This window comes from Mercenaria mercenaria, chromosome 4 (assembly GCF_021730395.1).
Source record: "Mercenaria mercenaria strain notata chromosome 4, MADL_Memer_1, whole genome shotgun sequence".
Taxonomy (NCBI): domain Eukaryota; kingdom Metazoa; phylum Mollusca; class Bivalvia; order Venerida; family Veneridae; genus Mercenaria; species Mercenaria mercenaria.
The window spans coordinates 49,537,465-49,560,336 of record NC_069364.1 but is presented as its reverse complement, the minus strand read 5'-3'; the positions used below and the strand labels follow the sequence as shown (position 1 = coordinate 49,560,336).

General features: G+C 34.4%; 1 protein-coding gene across 1 annotated transcript in view; it reads right to left on the bottom strand.

Annotated features, from left to right (window-relative positions):
- Positions 1-6,327, bottom strand: part of LOC128556353 (transmembrane protein 181-like) — a 31,174-nt gene extending 24,847 nt beyond the window's left edge. The window contains exon 1 of the mRNA XM_053541110.1: positions 5,812-6,327. Coding sequence (XP_053397085.1) covers positions 5,812-5,948 — 137 coding nt within the window. The 5' untranslated portion in view covers positions 5,949-6,327. The remainder of the gene's footprint in view (positions 1-5,811) is intronic.
- Positions 6,328-22,872: the final 16,545 nt, after the last annotated feature.

Genomic DNA, 22,872 nt, shown 5'->3' with positions numbered 1-22,872 from the left:
GAGGTTAACATTCTGACTAAGTTTCATTAAGATTGGGCCAAAATTGTCACCTCTAGAGTGTTAACAAGCTTTTCTTTTGATCTGACCTGGTGACCTAGTTTTTGACCATAGATGACCCAATATTAAACTCGTCCAAGATTTTATTGAGGGTAACATTCTGACCAAGTTTTATTAAGATTGGGCCAAAATTGTGACCTCTAGAGTGTTAACAAGCTTTTCCTTTGATTTGACCTGGCAAACTAGTTTTTGACCCCAGATAACCCAATATCAAAACCGTCCAAGATTTCATTGAGGGTAACATTCTGACCAAGTTTCATTAAGATTGGGCCAAAATTGTGACCTCTAGAGTGTTAACAAGCTTTTCCTTTGATTTGACCTGGTGACATAGTTTCTGACCCCAGATGACCCAATATCGAACTTGTCCAAGATTTTGAGGGTAACATTCTGACCAAGTTTCATTAAGACTGGGCTAAAATTGTGACCTCTAGAGTGTGAACAGTCAAATTGCTGACGACGGACGACTGATGACGACGGACACAGGGCGATCACAAAAGCTCACCTTGTGCTCAGGTGAGCAAACGAGGCATGCCTTATAAAAAAGACCCCCTGTATAAACAAGAGCTGCCCGTAAGACTGCAACTGCTCGACTATTCGAATCACTGTTCCAGAAGCAGGAATATTACCCTAAATGTTAAAATTTCTATAGAGTTTCAATCCAGTATCTGCATTATTTTTGGAGATATTAACTTGCATGCAAAACTTTAACCATAAGTTTTAATTGCAAAAGGGGACATAATATGGCCAAAATGCATGTCAGAGTTATGGGACTTGATGCAATCAACTAGTTTTATAACCCCAAAGGCACAAGTCATGTGAAATTTCAATTTAATATCTGCATTTGTTTTGCAGACAGTAACTGCACGCAAAACTTTAACAAGAATTTTCTGAGTCACAAAGGGGGCATAATTTGGCCAAATTGCATGTTGACATCAGAGTTATGGGACTTAATGCTATCACCTAGTTTCATAACCCCGAAGACACATGTGAAGTTTCAATTCAATATCTGCATTAGTTCTGGAGATAGGAACTCGTAGCATATAACACTTTTTCCAGAACTTGTAGCATGTAAAACTTTTTCCAGAATTTTCTATGTCCAAAAGGGGGCATAATTTGGCCAAAATACATGTCAGAGTTATGGAACTTGATCCAGTGAGGTTGGTAATTGACCTAGAAAAAGAAAAAAATAAGTTTCAAATCTATATGCCTTTAAGTAATACTTGCATGCAAAACTTTAACCAGGATTTTCTAAGTCCAAAAGGAGGCATAATTTTACCAAAATGCATGTCAGAGTTATGGGACTTGATGCTATCAACTAGTTTCATAACCCCGAAGACACATGTGAAGTTTCAATTCAATATCTGCATTTGTTTGGAGGTAGAAACTTGCATGCAAAACTTTAACCAGAGTTTTCTAAGGCCAAAAGGGGGCTTTATTTAACAGCTAAAAATACATGTCAGAGTTATGGGACTTGACCCAGTGTGGTTTGGTAACTGACCTAGAAAAAGAAAAAATAAGTTTCAAATCTATATGCCTTTAAGTATAGGAGAGATCGTGTTTGTATACAAATCCGGTGTATTTTCTATTTTTAGAACTGGTAAGACAGTGATCGGGTGGGCAGAAGCCGATTGTCCATGTTTTTTGTAAACAGTGATGTTTTTCTAATGGTCTAAACTTTCTTAAAACACAAATTACATAAATAATTTTTTGATCAATGGAAAGGTTATAAAACAAGCAATTTATTGATTACTTTTAATTGTTATTTTGAAATAAAAATGGATTAATTATGAACGCTTAACTTGCACTGTTTTTCTAAAGGTTGTGAAAATCACCATGCCGCTTTTAAAATTATATGTCATTTAAAACGGTTATTCATTGAAAAAAGATATTTGGAGACAAAAATATGAAGATTGTTAGTATTTCAAATCTTTTTGAATTTTGAAAATCCATAAATGAACAAAAAAGTTATTAAAAATTAAAAATTCTGATTCAATACGCAAACGGTGTTAAAAACATTTGTTTTGCCAACCACCAGATAAACAGATGTTAACACGTGACGTCACGGCGATCTCTCCTTTTATTAGCTATATCAAAGAAGTATAAAATACACAGAATGGCAACTGGCTGTAATCTCGCGTGAGCTCGTGTCAGAGCGTGATTCGGCGTTATCTTACTAAAAACAAACATCGGCGAGCATGGAGTTACAATTTGTACCTTTAAAACTACATTTAAAATACATGTTAGCTTCTAAAACAAAATTAGTTTAATGTGAAATGGTCTTAAGACACGAAGTACACGTTTTTTTTTTTGCCACCGAAAGAAGCGTGGTCATACGGTGATATTTATTTTACCGATGAATAATTGCTTTCGCATACAAAATGGCGCGCGGAGAAAGCGCCACTTCCGGTAAACGAGATCTCGTTTTTTTGTCACGGGAGGTTGGCGAGATTTGCTCTATATGCCTTTCAAGTTGCCAATCTATTTATTTTTATAGCTCTTTGGCTATATGTACTTGCATGCAAAACTTTAACCAGGATTTTCTAAGTCCAGAAGGGGGCATAATTTGGCCAAAATGCATGTCAGAGTTATGGGACTTGATACTATCATCTAGTTTCATAACCCCGAAGACAAATGTAAAGTTTCAATTCTATATCTGCATTAGTCTTGGAGCTAGAAACTTGTATGTAAACCTTTAACCAGGTCCAGGATTTTCTAAGTCCAAAAGGGCGCATAATTCGGCCAAATTACATGTCAAAGCAAAGAGCTATAAAAATAAATAGATCGGCAACTTGCAAGGCATATAGAGCAAATCTCACCAAAAAAACGTGACAACTGAATGAGATCTCGTTTACCGGAAGTGACGCGTTCTCCACGCGCCATTTTGTATGCGAAAGCAATAATTCATCAGTAAATTAATTATCATCGTTTGACCACGCTTCTTTGGATGGTAAGAAACGAGTACTTGGTGTCTTAAGACTATTTCACATTAAACTCATGTTGTTTTAGAAGCTAACATGTATTTTAAATGTAGTTTTAAAAGTACAAATTGTAACTCCATGCTCGCCGATGTTTGTTTTTACTAAGATAACGCCGATTCACGCTCTGACACGAGATCACGCGAGATTACAGCCAGTTGCCATTCTGTGTATTTTATACTTCTTTGGTCAAAGTTATGGGACTTGACCCAGTGAGGTTGGTAATTGACCTAGAAAAACGAAGTTTCAAAGCCTTTAAATGATAGCCATATGTACTTGCATGTAAAACTTTAACCATGGTGCGACGCTGAGCCTGAAGCCGACGCCAGGGTGAGTAGAATAAGCTAAAAGGGGGTTCTTTTTTATAATATATAGACTTGCGGTGGCTTATGGATAGAATTTAAGGTTCCTGTGTATAAACTAAACGACCTCTGCCTATTTCTATCTTAATGACTGATATGGGTACGAACAGACTTGGGTACAAAAATGGAACTATTTATCTGACAATTGCAAACTCTCAGTAGTTAATACAAATGACAATAGCAAGTTTCCAAGGAAAATGTATTACTGTTCAATATCTGAGCCCATCCTGATAACTAACTCAGCAGAATATTGTCAAAATCATTCGTTTCACAATTGTTTATGTTTTGATTTACGACGAAATCAGATGACGTTTATCATTTTGACCGCTTTACAATGTTTAATTGTAATTTGTTTGTACTCAGGTAAATATTTTGGGTACCAATCTATTTGAAACGGTGTTATCATAATAATATTAGTAACGTGAAAATGGTTAGTATCTCGCGGTTACAACGCACTAAATAGCTGTTGTTTTTTCATTCACTATAAAATTGACATATTTCCATTGGCCGCAGCACACATCAGGACCCATTTTAAATGTCTGTAACTGATATTTTCATTCAGAATATAGTTAGTGCTGAATAAAAATCAAAAGAAAAGTTGGGGTCATGTTTGATGCATGAAAAATATTTTCAGTCAAACACACAAACTGCAAAATCAGCTAAAAATGAGACCCCAAATTGTAGAGGTAGTGTATTCTGTCATGTTATTATTTCATTATGAAAATGCTAGAATCTACCTACATGTCAAGCATATATCTGTCATGTGATTTCAGCAAAATATTGCAAAGGAAATAAGGAAAATAGCCCTACAGGGCAAAAGTAGATAGATAGAAACTGAGGATTATTTGAATCCGTCATCATGCTACCATTTCTTTTTCGCGCCATTTTCCTATTTAGTGACTGTATGCCTCGAGGCCCATCGTGTGTAACAAAAACATCCTAGCACAAAATGTTTACTTGCATTGGATTACAATTTAATTCATAGTAAAAACAATACATGGGCTGCATATCACAAGGTCGTTCAAATTGGAGACAAGTAAGAGTTTGCAATGCATTTTCGCATACGCCTACATATAATATTTAGATGGCTATCGCGGACCGGTTTTTGCAGATATGTTCTAAAGCACAAAGGTGAAGGGAACTGCGAACAAATAAATTTATTTGCAATATATATTGGGTAACGGCCGGGTACTGGTATTTGGGCAAAAAATTACTATTCGACATTTACCCAACCTAGCAAATAATTTCATTCGTCGCCTTTTATATGGAGAGTTAAATCACGTACTTTCCTTCTCAAAATATTTCTGCATAGGCTATGGTTTGGTGATTGAACATTAATTTGGTGACAGATTCTACTGGTACTAAAGCGGAACAAAGGTATACACGAGGCCGGGAGCGATCACTGCGCACGCCTTAAATTTAAGTCAAACCTGTGTTAAAGACCACCTCTGAACAGAGACCAACTGGCTCTAAAGACCACATGTTTTGTTTCCCATTTTAACTTTTACAGTGTATTTTAACCTGTGAATAAAGACCACCTCCCAATAAAGACCACATTTTGGCTCTCCCAAGGATGGTCTTTATAGACAGGTTTGACTGTATAAGTTAATATAGTCGTCGTCATTTTAAATCTACAGGTAACCTGATTCTCGCAGATAAATAGCTTTCGGGTACCTGAGTATGATCTTTAGTTTGTATTCTCTTATAGCTACTTCCAAGTTTTGTGACATATTACACTGCAGGCATACTGGTAATAATGTACATCTAGATGCAGCATGTACACTGATGAACATAATAGAAAGATCAATAATGACCAAACCCTCCATTCAGTGTTAGAGCGGATATTAAGTCCATTTACGTAGTCCTACTAAACAAATTGGTTATAAGCATGCGTGCAATTCAATGCATATATAGTTGATAATCCTAAAGGGTGTGTGTGGGGGGGGAGGGGGTGGGGGTAAATATATGCATATATAATGGTTACGGTAAATGTCGTCCAGAGAGTTGGTGTCTATGAGTGGGTTAGTAGCACCGGACTTCACTACGAGACCAGTAGTCGCGAGTTAGACTCCCACGCCTCCATTTATAAGTAGGCCAACGGTTATAGTCGGTAAAATGCATCTTAAATTCACGTGACACCAATATGTAGTATTTGAAACTCTAAAATGACTAAAATTTGCTTCTCCAGCGATGTGGTCCTAAAGGATAACCAAAGGTTACCCTGACTGGACTTAATACAATACTGAGGGTATATTTACAGTTCAACCTCTATTAAAGACACCACACTGTCGCCAAATAAAAGCAGATACCTTGTTTCTTACTAGTACAACTGGGTTTCAGTCTACCGCCTATACATGCTGCTATACAGAGGTCGTACTGTATCAAAAATTCACAAGAATTGTTCATTTGCAACTTACCTTTCACATCGGTCATGTTTGTATGAGGGTGCAATGTACTTCCCAAAAGCGCTAAACACGTCCGAAAACTGAGACAGGAATGCACGTGCATTGTTACCCCATGACGGGGCCTTTGAAAACGAGTACGTTACATCCATTCTTTTCAATGTTTTCGTTGTTATGTTACTCACAAATGACTCATTTCTAAAACGCTAAAACACAATATTTTGAAGCACACAGGTTTAAATCACATAAAATTTTCGAATAAATGGTGAAATACACTCTAAAAACCACACGATGTGTCACTCCTGCAATCTTTTTAACAAGAAAATAAAATACTGCTACAACTGCTAACAACAGAACATGTTTACTACATTACTTAACGATTTCTCAGACGTTTTCTGGCAGCGCATATGTTTAGAAATTGGAATTAGTAAAGCTATCTCCATTTGTTGGCGTGCCAGAACGTGCATGCATTTTATTAATTCCTCGTAATCCCTCGTAATTTCTTCTTACAAAAAATGCACAAAGAATATTAAACCAATATGCTATATTTTGCTCCCCAGAAAACACGTGACTGCCATATTTGTTCCAGTTTCCAATATGAGAATAATATAATCGATAGGTTGGCACTAAATCGATGTCACTCAGCACGCGCTATATATCCTATACAATTATTCCTATTTTCTCACTATTCCAAATATCCGCTAAATTTGGCGATACTGTTAATTATTCAACTTGTATTAATTAAACAAACGTGCGCCAATAATTGCGATAGTAATATAAAATATTTATTATAGAATGTATCCGTTTCACACAAAAAAAAGCCACGAAAAAAAAAAAAAAACTCAGAATTTTTCCTTCACATTTAAAAAATGTACCAACTTTGAAAAATCAAAATAGTTTTACCGTCTAGCAGCTATTTAACATAACTTATCTTAATGATGATATATAATATTCTTAAGTTGTAAACGCAGATTAAAAGCCGATTAAGCCGTCTTGAATGAAAATCAACAACGAAAATATTAGAAAGTGTGATACTAAGTTGTACCAAAATTAGTAAATTTAACCAATTCGCTATCCTTAGTGGGCCAGATTAACTAAAACTTCATTTCCATTTATTTGAAGAGTTCTTTAATCTCTATCAGAAAACTTAGGCGTAACCAAGTATTTTAATATCTTAATAGATTTTATTTTAAATGGATCATATCTCTCATGATTATTATAGGCTGTTTGAGATAAAGAACCAAATTAATATGAATTAGTGCGAACAGACAGTCCATACAAAATTTAAAGGCTCCGATCAAGTATAAATTACCGATTCGAGCCTTCAAGTAAAACTTATACATAAAACAGTAGTTTTTATGAAGTAAATTATGAAGAAGAAAAAAAAACATTTAGAGCAATTCTCAATGCGAAATGTAAAACAAAAAATCAGATATAAATTCGTAGTTTATTTCAAGCGTTTTGGTCACATTATTGGTTAAAACGGTCCTAAAAACAAAATCAGAATTTATAACTGTTTGCGAATACTAGTCTTATCGATTTGAACTTTTTTGCTGTAGTTTTCTTAGTGTCAGAAATACATATTAAATCAGTTTGTGTGTAAGTATAAAATCTGAAGACTTTTATACAGTCATTTTTCCTATCAAACTTGTGGACAAATATAAAAATTAAAAAAGAATATAAGCAAATATTACATTTCACTGAGGAAATATCTAAGGGAAGTAATCAAAAGCAAATAATTGCCGATCGCAAGCCATTTTTTACCTACCCTGTATCAGCAGTTTCTGTAGGCATATAAACGTCATCTTATAGACAGAATTACAATACTGTTGGTTGTCCTATTGTTCAACTGGGTGTTTTTATTTTAATGCGCATACATATTTTGCGTGTGGCAAAAAGACCGCTCAACAATAATTAGTAAATCTACATTAAAACATCATTATTGTATTGCCACAATAAAAAAGTTTTGATCACTTAATTTATTGTACAGAAAGCCTTGATTAAAGATGGATATGTCATTAATTATATCTTACCTGATTCCGCATTTTTTCTTTTTTTTTTTTGGTCCGTCCTCAAGCATTCTAAAAAAAACTAGATCCACTCACAAAACAGGTATAAAACTTGTTCCTTACATTTGAAAATGTCACATTGTCTTTCACTATACCCCATATAATAGTATTATGGGGCTATACTGGATTCCGGTCCGTACGTCCGTTGGTCCCTCCGTCTGTAGACCGAATTTGTCCGGGCTATTTCTCAGCAATTATTTGCCGGATTTCTATCAAACCTTGTTATTATTATCAGTACCAAGCCAAGTTGTGCATGTGCGAAGCGGGTTCCATTTGGATAATTTTTCACTTAGTAACGGTCCTTTGTTATTTTTTTTCTTTATATGTATATGGAAAAAAAATGTCCGCGCTAATTCTCAGCGATTATTTGCTGGATTTCCATCAAACCTTGTAATTATTATCAGTACCAAGCCTAGTTGTGCACGTTTCATTTGAATGATTTTCACATATTTATTGTCCTTTATTATTTTTTTCTTCATATGTATATGGAAAAAAATTGTCCGCCTAATTCTCAGTCATTGTTTGCCAGACTTTTATCAAACCTTGTTATTATTATCATCGATACTAAGTGCAGTTTTGCATGTGCGAAGGACGTTGAATGATTTTTCACGAAGTTATGGTCCTTTATTTGTTTTCAAATATGAATACAGTAGAGTTACATTGGGGAAAAAAAACTTCAATAATTTTCTAACATATTTCACATGCTTTAAGTTACATAATAACTAGTTGATGACCCTTTAGTGATTACATGGTCCTTTGACTATTCCATTGATCTACTGACCTACTGTCTTCTTTTTTAAGATATTGCGATAAAATTTTGACCACTTGTACAGTTTTGAACACACATCTCAAAACTGACTTTCAGTGACCTTGTTTTTGACATACTGACCTACTTTCCTCTTTTTAAGGTACAGCAATGAAATCTGGAGATCTTATACAGTTTTACACAATATATTTTGTGTGCATCTTTTGTACATTATACAAATGCAATGTATCATATTTTCAATACCCCTGTTCCTCTGACAATAAGCTGCTGTCTTGGGATATTCATCACCATTAGTGATAGGTCTTGTTTTATCTATCAGAAGAGATTCTTTCTTTAGATAGCTGTAGCATATATTTTTCTCCGATTTGAATGATAATTTATTACGAATTTTTAACGGACGCGTTTGTCACTGAAGTTGCTGACTTTAGGAATATACGGAATTTATTACATAATTACTACCTTGGTGATGAAGACAATAACTACGGTGTTCCGTTTGGACCATCGATATTTTTATTTCTGAACGCCATCGAAGTCGAAAACACGATAGTAAAAACTTGGAGCTACGATGGTGAAAGTCGAAATCATGAAACCACAATGATAAAAAACTTTCGTGACTTTCGTCATCGTAATTTAGACTTTCAACATTGTAGTTTCGACTTTATCATCAAGGTTTCGACCCATCGAAAGTCGAAAGCATGATGATGTCGAAATCACGCTGTTGAAAGTCGAAATTACGATGGTGAAAGTCGAATTAGGGATGATGAAAGTCGAATTAGGTTGATGAAAGTCGAATTAGAATGATGAAAGTCGAAAATCGAAAGTCCAATGGTAAAAACCACGATGGTGGAAATCTGAAATGATATCGCGTTTTCACCATCGTGGTTTCGTGATTTCGACTTTCACCATCCTGGTTTTGACTTTTATCATCGTAGATTCGTGATTTCGACTTTTGAGGTATGGGGTACAGGAATAAAAATCTCGATGGTCCTAACGGAACACCGTACATAAAATTGCTTGTGATTTCGAGGGTGTCACCTTAATTATTGGACCAGGTCTTAAAAGTTACTGAAGCATCCAAGATGTGACTTTCTGACTTTTCCCCTTCAGTCAAAAATAAACATACCACCGCGATACCGAAAATTGTAAATAAACTCTATTATATAAGAAGATCCTTTGGAACTTTAATGAGCATTTTAAAATGGTATTCATATTGAAAAAAAATCTAAATTCGTAAGATTTGCATAGTATCAATTAAAGTGCGACTTTTAAATGATATTTTCATGTAAGCTAATTGCAACAGGTTGAAATCTGTCAGATCGTGTTAGGAAATGTCCTTAAAAATGATGGATTGTATCAATTTCTCATTTTCTTAACCTAAACTTCGCCAAATGAGAGGCCAATAAGGCTGAATCATAGTTTATTGCCTGTTCATTATGAATCCCTTATTATCAGTTATAATAAGCGCATTAGCCAAAGCAAGGTAATTCTGGATCTGCAAAGCAATACATAATATTCTTTTTCTTTGTCGTGCACTGGTAATTTATATATAATACAGACCCATACTGACTGAATTGATTGAAATGTGGTAGTTTACAATATTCTGCGGTCAGGTCTTTTGCCCTACGTAGAGTATGCATGTGCGAAATATTACTTCACAAGCTGGGAGAAAATTCATCCATTCTAGAACTCACAAGGGTTGCTTAATCTACATTTTCTTAAAGAACACTGTCAGAGCTAATTAATCAAAGTACTGAAAGTACAGAAAAGCTGGCTACCACAAAACACTGAATTAAAACTGTGCAGGAAGGAATGACGAGAAAGATGGTTACTTATTCCTTATTCCTTATTCCTTTTTCGAATAAGGAATAAGTAACTAGGTACTTTTTGTTACTTATTCCTTATTCAAATGCGAATAAGTAACAGACAGATTACCACCAGATAAAGTCTCATCTCCTACAAAAAAGTGTTCTGAACACATCTCATATTTATTTCGCAAAGCAATGACAAAAGTCGAATAAGGAATAAGTAACTGAATTCATTTTGTTACTTATTCCTTATTCAAACGCGAATAAGTAACACACAAATTAATACCATATAAAGTCTCATCTCGTTCACCATTTCTTCAATATGATTTAATTATTCACTATAATACCTACAAAACGTGTTGTGAACACATGTCATATCGTTTTCGCCGAGAAGTGATATACGTCGAATAAGGAATAAGTAACTGGATTCATTTTGTTACTTATTCCTTATTCAAACGTGAATAAGTAACACACAAATTAACAACAAAAAAGTCTCATTGCGTTCACTATTTTTTAAAAAATGATTTAATTACTCACTATAAGACCTACAAAACGTGTTCTGATCACATGTCGTATCGTTTTCGCCGAGAAGTGATATACATCGAATAAGGAATAAGTAACTGGAATCATTTTGTTACTTATTCCTTATTCAAACGCGAATAAGTAACAGACAAATTAACAACAAAAAAATCTCTTCGCGTTCACTATTTCTTCAACATGATTTAATTACTCACTTTAAGAACTACAAAACGTGTTCTGAACACATGCCATGTCTTTTTTCGCCTAGAAATATTATAAGTCGAATAAGGAATAAGTAACTGGTTTCATTTTGTTACTTATTCCTTATTCCTTATTCAAACGCGGATAAGTAACAGAGAAATAAACACCAGATTAAGTCTTATCACGTTCATCATTTTTTTCAATATGATTTAGTTACACACTATTCAAACCAGAAAACGTGTTCCCAACACATGACATTTTTCTTTCATCAGAAAATTGCAGAAGTCGAATAATTAGAACTGGAAAAAGTAAAAGATGAATGAACTTAAGATAACACCTCATCTCGTTCATCATTTCTTCAACTTGATTTTATTACTCACTATAACACCTACAAAACGTGTTTTGAACACATGCCATGTCTTTTTTCGCCTAGAAAAATTATAAGTCGAATAAGGAATAAGTAACTGGTTTCATTTTGTTACTTATTCCTTATTCCTTATTCAAACGCGAATAAGTAACAGAGAAATAAACACCAGATTAAGTCTTATCACGTTCACCTTTTTTTTCAATATGATTTAGTAACACACTTTTCAAACCATAAAACGTGTTCCGAACACATGACATTTTTCTTTCATCAGAAAATTGCAGAAGCCGAATAATTAGAACTGGAAAAAGCAAAAGATGAATGAACTTAAGATAACATCTCATCTCGTTCATCATTTTTTCAGCTTGATTTTATTACTCACTATAACACCTACAAAACGTGTTCTGAACACATGTCATATCGTTTCCGTCGGGAACTGATATAGTTCGAATAAGGAATAAGTAACTGGATTCATTTTGTTACTTATTCCTTATTCAAACGCGAATAAGTAACAGACAAATTAACAACAAAAAAAGTCTCATCACGTTCACCATTTTTTCAATATGTTTTAGTAACACACTTTTCAACCTACAAAACGTGTTCCGAACACATGACATTTTTCTTTCATCAGAAAATTGCAGAAGTCGGATAATTAGAACTGGAAAAAGTAAAAGATGAACTAACTGAAGATAACACCTCATCTCGTTCATCATTTCTTCAACTTGATTTTATTACTCACTATAACACCTACAAAAAGTGTTCTGAACACATGTCATATCGTTTCCGCCGAGAACTGATTTACGTCGAATAAGGAATAAGTAACTGGATTCATTTTGTTACTTATTCCTTATTCAAATGCGAATAAGTAACAGACAAATTAACAACAAAAAGTCTCATCGCGTTCACTATTTCTTCAACATGATTTAAGTACTCACTATAAGACATACAAAACGTGTTCTGAACACATGCAATGTCTTTTTCCGCATAGAAATATTATAAGACGAATAAGGAATAAGTAACTTGTTTCATTTTGTTACTTATTCCTTATTCAAACGCGAATAAGTAACAGAGAAATAAACACCAGATTAAGTCTCATCACGTTCACCAGTTTTTATCAGTTTTTCAATATGTTTTAGTAACACACTTTTCAACCTACAAAACGTGTTCCGAAACAATGACATTTTTCTTTCATCAGAAAATTGCAGAAGTCGAATAATTAGAACTGGAAAAAGTAAAAGATGAATGAACTTAAGATAACACCTAATCTCGTTCATCATTTCTTCAACTTGATTTTATTACTCACTATAACACCTACAAAACGTGTTCTGAACACATGCCATGTCTTTTTTCGCCAAGAAATATTATAAGTCGAATAAGGAATAAGTAACTGGTTTCATTTTGTTACTTATTCCTTATTCCTTATTCAAACGCGAATAAGTAACAGAAAAATAAACACCAGATTAAGTCTTATCACGTTCACCTTTTTTTTCAATATGATTTAATAACACACTTTTCAAACCAGAAAACGTGTTCCGAACACATGACATTTTTCTTTCATCAGAAAATTGCAGAAGTCGAATAATTAGAACTGGAAAAGTAAAAGATGAATGAACTTAAGATAACACCTCATCTCGTTCATCATTTCTTCAACTTGATTTTATTACTCACTATAACACCTACAAAACGTGTTCTGAACACATGTCATATCGTTTTCGCCGAGAGCTGATATACTTCGAATAAGGAATAAGTAACTGGATTCATTTTGTTACTTATTCCTTATTCAAACGCGAATAAGTAACAGACAAATTTACAGCAAAATAAAGTGTCATCGCTTTCACTATTTCTTCAGCATGATCTAATTATTCAGTTTAAGACCTACTAAACGTGTTCTGAACTCATGTCATATTGTTTTCTCCGAGAAATGAAAAAACTCGAATAAGGAATAAGTAACTGGTTTCATTTTGTTACTTATTCCTTATTCAAAAGCGAATAAGTAACAAAAAAATTAGCAAGCTTCCTCAGAAGATAATCACAGTGTAACTTTTTAAGTTGAAATTATACAACAGAAATATAGGACAGTATCTTTTCAATGATATTACAAAAAAAAAAGAATACTGAAATGTCTTCCGTTTTCAATGTAGAAACAAGTAAAATGCCACAAAAAAATATGGTAACATGTTTAAGAGTAAAATAAAACATAGTTTTATTTTTAAACTATTAACAACAAATAATGTTCTGTAAGTTCATTCTAAGTGTAACTGGACCTTTAAAAAAGAAAACAATCATGTTAAGATAATATGAAAAAGAGCACTGCCTAAATCGGGGATCGATCCGACTTCAACTCATCCGATACCATTTGAAAAGAACTGTCTAATGATGGCAAGGACCGTAGGACACATTTTTCAAGTCAATAGTAAATATCTCATTCGGTATATTGCATGTTACCGTAGAGGGATCAAACCTGATTTCCAACGTTTCACCCAGGATCGGTTCCTTGTCAATTTAAGGGTAGATTTTTGGAATAAAAACAACACTGCCAATATTTGTACTAATATGCAATACGTTGCGGTTCAGACAAGTAATGTGGATACTTATTAGGCACATGAAAAAAACGTATACTTCCAAAAAATCCAAAATCAGACTTTCTGTGCGCGTTACGGAAGTACACTTTTTCTAACTCGATACTATATCTCACTCTGTACATCGCATGCTACTGTAGAAGGATTGGTAGGATCGGTAGGATCGGTTCCCTATTATTTTGTAGTAGTGATCAACCAAAAAGCATGTTGTAAGGAAGTGGAGAAGAAACATTTATAGACAAATTACAGCATTAGACCATAAGTTTTTGCATGCGTTTAATACCAATATAATTTGATTGGACACTAAGTTAAAATCTTCGATATAATACTATAATTGCTTTTCCAGTATTTTCTTTGAAAGCTGCATTAAATAATATTTATGTCATAAAACTGGTGGATATTGGCACATACTCTCATCAGTATGTAAATATTGCGGTACTGAAAGTATCTTTAGTAGTTACAGAGATATGTACTTGCAAAGTACAAAAAAGGGCATAAATTTGCTGATATACAGCTAACAGTTCTGGGACTTTGCCAGTACCTAACATAATGACACTTAAGACATGTGTGAACTTTCGACCAATTACCTGAACTTACACGCACAACTTTATGCAAAACATTACAGTGACGCGATGCCTACGTTCAGATGAGTAGAAAGCTCTTTCTTTTTCTTTTCTTCGAAAAGTGGACCTTCAAATTTCTTGCCAACAAAGCGGGAAAGTATACATTTGTCTGAGTACGCGCCAGGGATAAATATCCTGTCTTTCCCTGGGAAAAACGTTGTCTAAATAGCGTGCACTTTGTTACGTCACATAGTACTGGCATTATTACGAAGTCAAAAACTATAAAAATAATGCAACGAAATACCCCAACCTACCTGTCACAACGATCTATTTTGAATGTGATAGGCAAGAAAAATGATTTTGCATGCTGCCTGTGTAAGACAGCTGTTTTCCCACCCTCTGGACGGTTTTGGTAAAAAAACTCGCTAACACTTGTTCTTTTCATTCCACACTGACCCTCGGGTAGGGAAAACTGGTCTAACACAAACAGTAAGATCCTTATAGCCACTATCTTCTCAATATCTCCTAACTATATATATATATATATATATATATATACACAACAAAAAATACTTTTAAAATCTTCGCATGATCCTTTGTCAAATTTCATAATTTTCCCACAGGAATGGTCAAATGCCTTACGTGTGTACCAATCTGTAAACAAAGGTCCCTTAATTGATCTACCTCAAATGTTTTTCAATTTATTGCAAGAGCTCTTTTATTAAAGTTTTCTCTTGACAAGGCACAGCAATTGCAAAAATTAAATGTCGTGCCTCTGATTAGTGTAGCAAGTTACAATAACCTACAATATACTTTTTAAGTCATTTCAGGATATAGTTTCATACATTTGCATAAGTAGGCAAAAACAAAATGTCATTGCATTATCACCTGATGTTTTTTTTTAATATAATATAAAAAGTTTCATCAAACAAGTTCAAGCTATTGCATTATCCATTTTTGTACACTTATTGAAATAATTTGACGAACGTTCTGGCGGGTCAACTAACAGAAGTTTAAGTCACATAATAAGGATTAGGGAATTGATTATGTATTGTCTCCGGTAACAACATAAGCACTAATCCATTCGTATTAAAGCATTGACAGACAGACGAATGGAAGTTTTAAAACTATAAAACCCTCTGGTTAAACCGGTAGAGACAAATACTAATTTTATTAGATTTATTGTACACGTATTAAAAAAACATCCTCGAAAATAACTGTGCTGCCAATTGTCTAGCAAGATACATTTTGTTTCAAGAATATAATAGATAGAACTAAAAATCAAATATTTAGAACAAAATATGGTCATTTATTTTCCACTTTGTGTTAATGTAAACATCAAAATCTATTACCAGTAAATTGAAAATTGCCATATGTTTGAGAATCTCCCTTTTTATATGTTATAATATGTCTAATGATTATATTAAATTCATTTCTGTCATCCTTTTATATTGAAATTTGTCAATTATTGTTTTCTTTTTATTTTCAGTAACTTTTTTTTCAGAAATGATTTATCATAAGTTCCATTTAATATTTTCTCTCAAAATTAATTTTCATCAAACAAATTAATGTTATAGATTCATTCTCTGACTTGGGTTAGAGGTCAACTGCTGACTTCATCATTTTTCTCCCTGTGACATATATACATGTAATTCTACCCTTTATCTTCATAATTCTTCATTCTACCGAATTGTTTTGTTTTTATATTCAAATACATTTCTTCTACCATATAAGTCTACTTGTATTTCATAAAAGTATCACTTATAAATACACATGCAAGAAGTATATATTTTTTAATTTTAATAATATGACTTTAAAATTATTACTGTTCTAGCTGTTTTTATTTTTCATAATATTACTTTAAAATTATTACTGTTTTATTAAGTGCACTACTGACTGGATCAAGATAATTAACAATAATAATGATAACAATAATAAGAAAATGCATTTACTGTTATTAGCCTATAGAATTAGACATTAACCCATTTTGTTACTCTCGACCAGATCTTATTGACAGTATGGCATGAATTGCCAGGAGTATCATTTATTTTATAGAGAACTGTTCACCTTAGAAACCTTCGAGAATCTGAGAAAATGTTAGGGGCAAATAAGTTCAGCCCATGTCCATGAGCCCATCCCATCCCACGAGCCCATCCCATGAGCCCATCCCAGGTTTTCCAGGATCCCTAAAATATTGGACCTGTTTCTGCTATGATTAGTAAAATGATATAAAACATATGGTCAAGATAAGGTCAAACAGCAGCCAATTAATGAGAGGATGTCGAGCAGCACAGCAGGCCATGGAGATTTATGGGATATTAACAGTTACAGGTTATTTGCCTAGCTGATAAGCCCCTGCTAGATTTCAGTAACCTTCTCTGACATTTTCGTAGATATGAACACACTTATGTTGACCATGATTAAGTAACCTATAAAAAGTCATATAAATTTGTTTCTGAACATGTCTGAATTATATCCAAATCGTACGTTACTTATTACTTACTTGTGCACGAATAAGTAAAACATGTACAAGCACCCAATGCAGTCCAAAATCTTATGATCAGCATGAATTAGGAGCCCTTAACTTGTCCTATACAAACGATTTTGAAAATGTCTGAATATATATTGAACCCGCACGTTACTTGTTACTTATTCGGCAGCGAATAAATAACAGATGAAATACCACCACATGAATTCGTAAATCGAAAACACTTATGTTGAGTATGATTTAGAAAGCTAAAACAAGTCATATAAGTTTTGGTTCTGAAAAATGTCTGAATCATATCAAATCCGTACGTTACTTATTACTTTTTTTGTGCACAAATAAGTAAACATTTTCTAGCACCAGATGATTCAGAAAAGCCACATACCTTCTAACTAACAGAATACAGGATAAAAAGAAATGAAAGCATTCTGTCCGAATATTCTCAGAGCAAGACTGCAGATTTATGTGTCTGTACTTTTGTTTCACTGTCCTTCAAATACAACACTTTAATATGCATTTATTTAGCCCTGAACCTGGATATTCATTTATGCACCAAGAGGTGATACCACTATATTATATGTTTATCCCGTCTTTTAACATACAAATATCACAAATGCTAACTTTCCCGCTAGCAGTTTCGGGGGTGGGGGCATCTGTTTTACTCCTTTATTGTTCAATTACAGTTAATTCCATATATCCATTTTATGACAAAAAAACAGAGACAAATATCAAACAGGGAATGCCATGCACCAAAACCGCAGCCTCCCCAAAACGAAACCCACAGCACGCAGACGTGCACACCACAAACACACACACACATATACACACGTGCACACACACAAAGCCAACACACGAGGACAAAACGAACAAACAAAGGAACACACACACACATACACGCGCGCACACACAAAGCCTACACAAGAGGACAAAACGAACAAACAAAGGAACACAGTGGGGCACCGCCTTGGAACGGTCAGTGGCAAAAACACCACTGGGGAGCTTAAACCGGTTTATGGTGCGCACCCAACCTCACTCTTACCCCCACCATGTTCCAAAGACACGGGACAGTGTAAATAAAAGTAATCCCCTCCAGGTGAATCTCTAACACACGTAATGGAAACAAAAAGGCATGGCATGTAAAACACAAAAATGCTCGTGTATAAAAATATAAAAAGCAAACCTTTAGAACCAAAAACGTATGTACTCAATGCCTTTTCAGAAGACAGAGCAACAAGAGAAACACACTTAAGGGCCCGACGAAACAAGCCAGAAGACAGATATCAAAACAGTTCAGTCTGGTAGTATTTAAAAACTGCTTATCATAGAATCCTCCCCCTCTTCCGTCAGACACAATCAAAGAGGGAAGCGTAGTGTCCAACTGTAAACGGGTTGAACACTAAACATGCGGTATGTCTCAAAACAGTTGGGTCGTAACCTCTTTTAATAAAACGTTTTATAATTTTACCAAATACATTTGGAAAATTACCATGACCCAAGATCTTACGAAGTTTGTAAACCACCCCCCCCCCCCCCCCCCCCCCAAAAAAAAAAAACGGGTTTAGAAATACCTTCTCGCAGAAGTGTCTTTAAATTACTATTGAATTTTAAAACTAAATCAGAATTACGATAGTAAAATTTAGCAAAATATTTACGCAATTTGTAATAAAGGTAGCCTTGCTGAAGAAGTTTACTTGTAATATATAGATTACGTTCATTGAAATGCTTGACATGACTACACGCTCTGGCAAACCGAATTAATTGAGAAATATATACCCCATAAGATGTAGCCTGAGGTACATCCCCATCCAAATGGGGAAAATTTACAATACTAAAGTTAAAATCATCCCTCTTGTCATAAATTTTGGTATGTATAATATTGTCATAAATAGTGAGATGTAAATCTAAAAACGAAGCATCAGTATCCGAATTGTTAGTTTTAATTAACTGAAGCTCCCTAGGATAAATAGTACCCACCAATTGACCAAAAAACGGATTATCCATATTAAGAATATCATCCAGATAGCGTGATGTATTATTAAATGCAGTTATAATATCTGCCTGCGTATCTGGAGAAAGGGTCAACATAAAGTCTCTTTCGTAACAATATAAAAACAAATCTGCGACAAGGGGTGCACAATTTGTTCCCATGGGAATACCAACTACTTGTCTAAAAACTGCATTCCCAAACCTGATGTAAATGTTGTTCAATAAAAAGGAAAGAGCTTTACAAACTTCGTCACAGGTCCACATTGTATAATGTTTAATAATATTGCTAGTAAAAAAAAGGTTTATCAAAACTGCAAAAGCCATAGGAAATGTGTATCTTTCAGATTTTCCAATCTCACTTAAAGTACCAAGCACAGAGAAATGAAATTCATTTCTCATAAAATTTCAACTCAGCTGACCCCTGCAGTTGTAAATCCCTGCTACCAGTTGGTATCAATGAGTTACATAAACATGTGGCAGTAAACCACTGATCTCTATCAGTAAGGCTGTGGTCAGTTCTTGACATTGATTGATAACAAACCTAAAATCAGGTTTGTGAATTTTCGGATTGTACTAGACTATGATATTGGACATAGAATATAGACTGGCTCAGTTCACTACATTTAATCATAAAAATGTAAAAAAAGATATATCATAGTCTAGGAGCTAGTCTACACCCGAGTGTATCAATAGTGTTAAAACACGGTTTTGCTATGAATTATTTCAATTGTAATACGCCTTTAATCTAAAACAGTAGATAAAATATAGTAGCGCTCTTTCTTGGTCGCAACAAAAACTTTGACGTTACCGCACGTTAAAGTGACGTCATTCTAGCGTAAGCGTGTTTTAACAGAGACAAGCATATTAGAATTCAGGGTATATTAAGATTGTGGACCCGTAATGGTAATGTTTAAATGTTTAATAATTGCAGTAGCAGTCTTGAACTTTCTGTACTTTGATTTTTGTTTCGTTATTAGGATATGTCCACAGTTCGTGGGAGAGAGATCAGAACACAACTACTCTATACTATTTACTGTAACAAGTCAAATGGTTTATCGCGGCCAGAAATTTGTACAAACCGGACAGAAGTTGCGAAATTGTCATTTGTGCAGGAAAGAAGCGTTTACCATAATGTCCAGTACTGGACAGGTATAGTGACCATGCACGGACACAGCCAATTTTCTCAGAGGGGGTCCAATCCCCTGCCCCCCCCCCCCCCACCCCCACACCCCCACCCTGGAAATTTTGAAATTTAGCACTTCATTTTTTGCATTCTGGGACAGTTTTATGGACTAACCTGTTAAATTTGGGAAAAATGATAAAATCAAGCTTTCTTGAAGGCAAAATTCTTAGTTTCTTTTAGATAAATAATGTGAATTATGTCGGGGTCGTATGTAGCAGCAGCCGCATATACTTTACATGCAGTCCTAATGTTGCCTTTTTCGAAAAACATTTTCTTTCCTTTTTGTCTTCTTTCCTTTTTTAAAGATTTTCCAGAGGGGGTACGAACCCCCCCCCCCCCCCCCCCGGTCCCCGCCTCCCCCCTGGATCCGCGCATGGTGACATATCATGCTTTCTGTTTATGCAGGTAAACTTGTGTTTGGTTAAATTTCAACAGAGCACAATTGTCTGAACAGTGTACAAACTCATTACTGTTTTTTCAGGCAAGGGTGGAAAAAAAGTGGTAGAAAATGAAAGCTGTAACATTTTTATTAAAAAAATAATAAACAATCAGACAAACATTTCCAACATCTTTGGACGGTTCAAAAATCCCATGTTAAACATACGATAAAGCCCTAAACGCGTGAAAATGTTCCGAATGTAAATCAGGTGAAGTAAGCGCTCTATGTATGCGTCTAGATTGATTAAACTGGGCGAGTCTACTTACTTATTACTTGAGGATTGAAAAAAAAAACGTGTTTTTTAAATGTTGCTCTTAAACAAGGGTGGCGGTTGAACTACTAAAAGTACAACAACAGTTAATTCACAACAAATCGTACGGTATGTTTTATAATCAGTAGAAGCTAGTCGTATTTACGCTTATGAGACCTGTTTCACCCACAAGTAAAGAATTCACAGGTCCATCATGAAATATTTTCCCCAGCGCGAATATACTTGTCCTATTCAAAATGATCGCGGCCGACTGACTAGCGCGGGAAGCGCTCTCAGAATATGTAGGGGCATTCACGCATGCGCATTTAACATAAACAAATGTAACAATTATAATCTTAGTGATTTTGTTACGAAAGTACAGAAAGATATTCATTTTGAAAAGTTTTGCCAAATCTTTAAACGCATATACTTATCAGTATAAATAGAAACACGTTTAAACAATCATCGGTATTTCGACAAAGTCTGATTCAGGTGTAATTGTATTGTAAACTATAAACCGAGTTTACGGTAACAGTGCTAGATATATTACATATTGATGACTCGTAAGCTCATACAAATTAAAGCATAGCAAAAGTTCCTACTAGACCTTTCTAACGTAAACGTAAATCGGAAACGGAATACTGAATTCGTAAATATTATTTTCAAATAATGGTCTAAGGGAGATACTATTGTATTACTATTGGATGAAATTGTCTCCCCTAGACCACAAATTAGCCTAAAATTTTACGAATTCAGTATTCCGTTTCGTAATTACGTTTACGTTAGAAAGGTCTTCTAGGGCACATTTATATAAATATATAATGATCATCTTGTAAAATTTTTGTTGCAAGGTCTGTTGGTCATCAGTGTGTGGAACCCCAGGATCTGACACAAGGACAAGACCATTCTACCTTATTGACATTCCGTATTCCCCCTGTTTAATCAAGGAATCAGTGGCGCATTGGTTAGCAGTTTGGACTACAACAACAGCGATCCGGGTTCGATTCCCACATCCGGATCGATTCCCAGTTGTGGCTAATAACCCGACTGGTGTTCAGTGCTGTGTTATTTAATTTACTTGGTACTGTTTCCAACAGTATCGGTCTAGACTGGATGCTGGGGAGGTAAATAGGATAATAAATAAGTTGTTCCATTCATTCCAGGTGGGGCATTTCGTCGACTAAGGGTGCGTTTATTTCTGTACCAAAATACAAAAAAATCTAAAATTTTGAAAAAGAACTATGTTAAATTGTTTTATAATGCCAAAAAATGTCAAGTAAGTACTTACGCTAGTTATTTAACATAAATTGTTGAATCCAACAACAAAGTAAATCCGTTACCACTTTCAGTTGAGTAAATACGGCAATAAGACATTGACCTGGTCAATCCTGTAAGTATTCCAAGATCAAGGAGTTTGATTGAACAGCTTGAAATATTACATCAGCTTTCTATTGTAATATTACATCAGGTTTCTAGGTCAGCTGCTCAGTCAAGTGTAACTTACCAAATTAAAAAGTGCAGTATTTGAGGGCAGTGGGCAATGTATGTCGTAAATCAAGATTTTTTCCTTTCGATTTGCAAAATTTCAATTTTTTATTTAAATGTCTGCTCTGGCCAATATACATGTATATGGAATAAGATTTAACAACGCAAACGGGAAAAATACGTTTCGCAAGAATAAAGAAGCAGGAAAGAAATCAAAGTGCGGAAAAGAAAGCAATTTGTGGCATCACTTTGGAAATTCCTTTCGTTTTCAGTTTGATGAATGCGCCAGAAAGAAGGTTTCCTTTTTCGTGTGTAATAATTGAACTTTCTATTTTATTTTTAATATTGATTTATTATATTGGTGATATTGTTTTTGCCACAT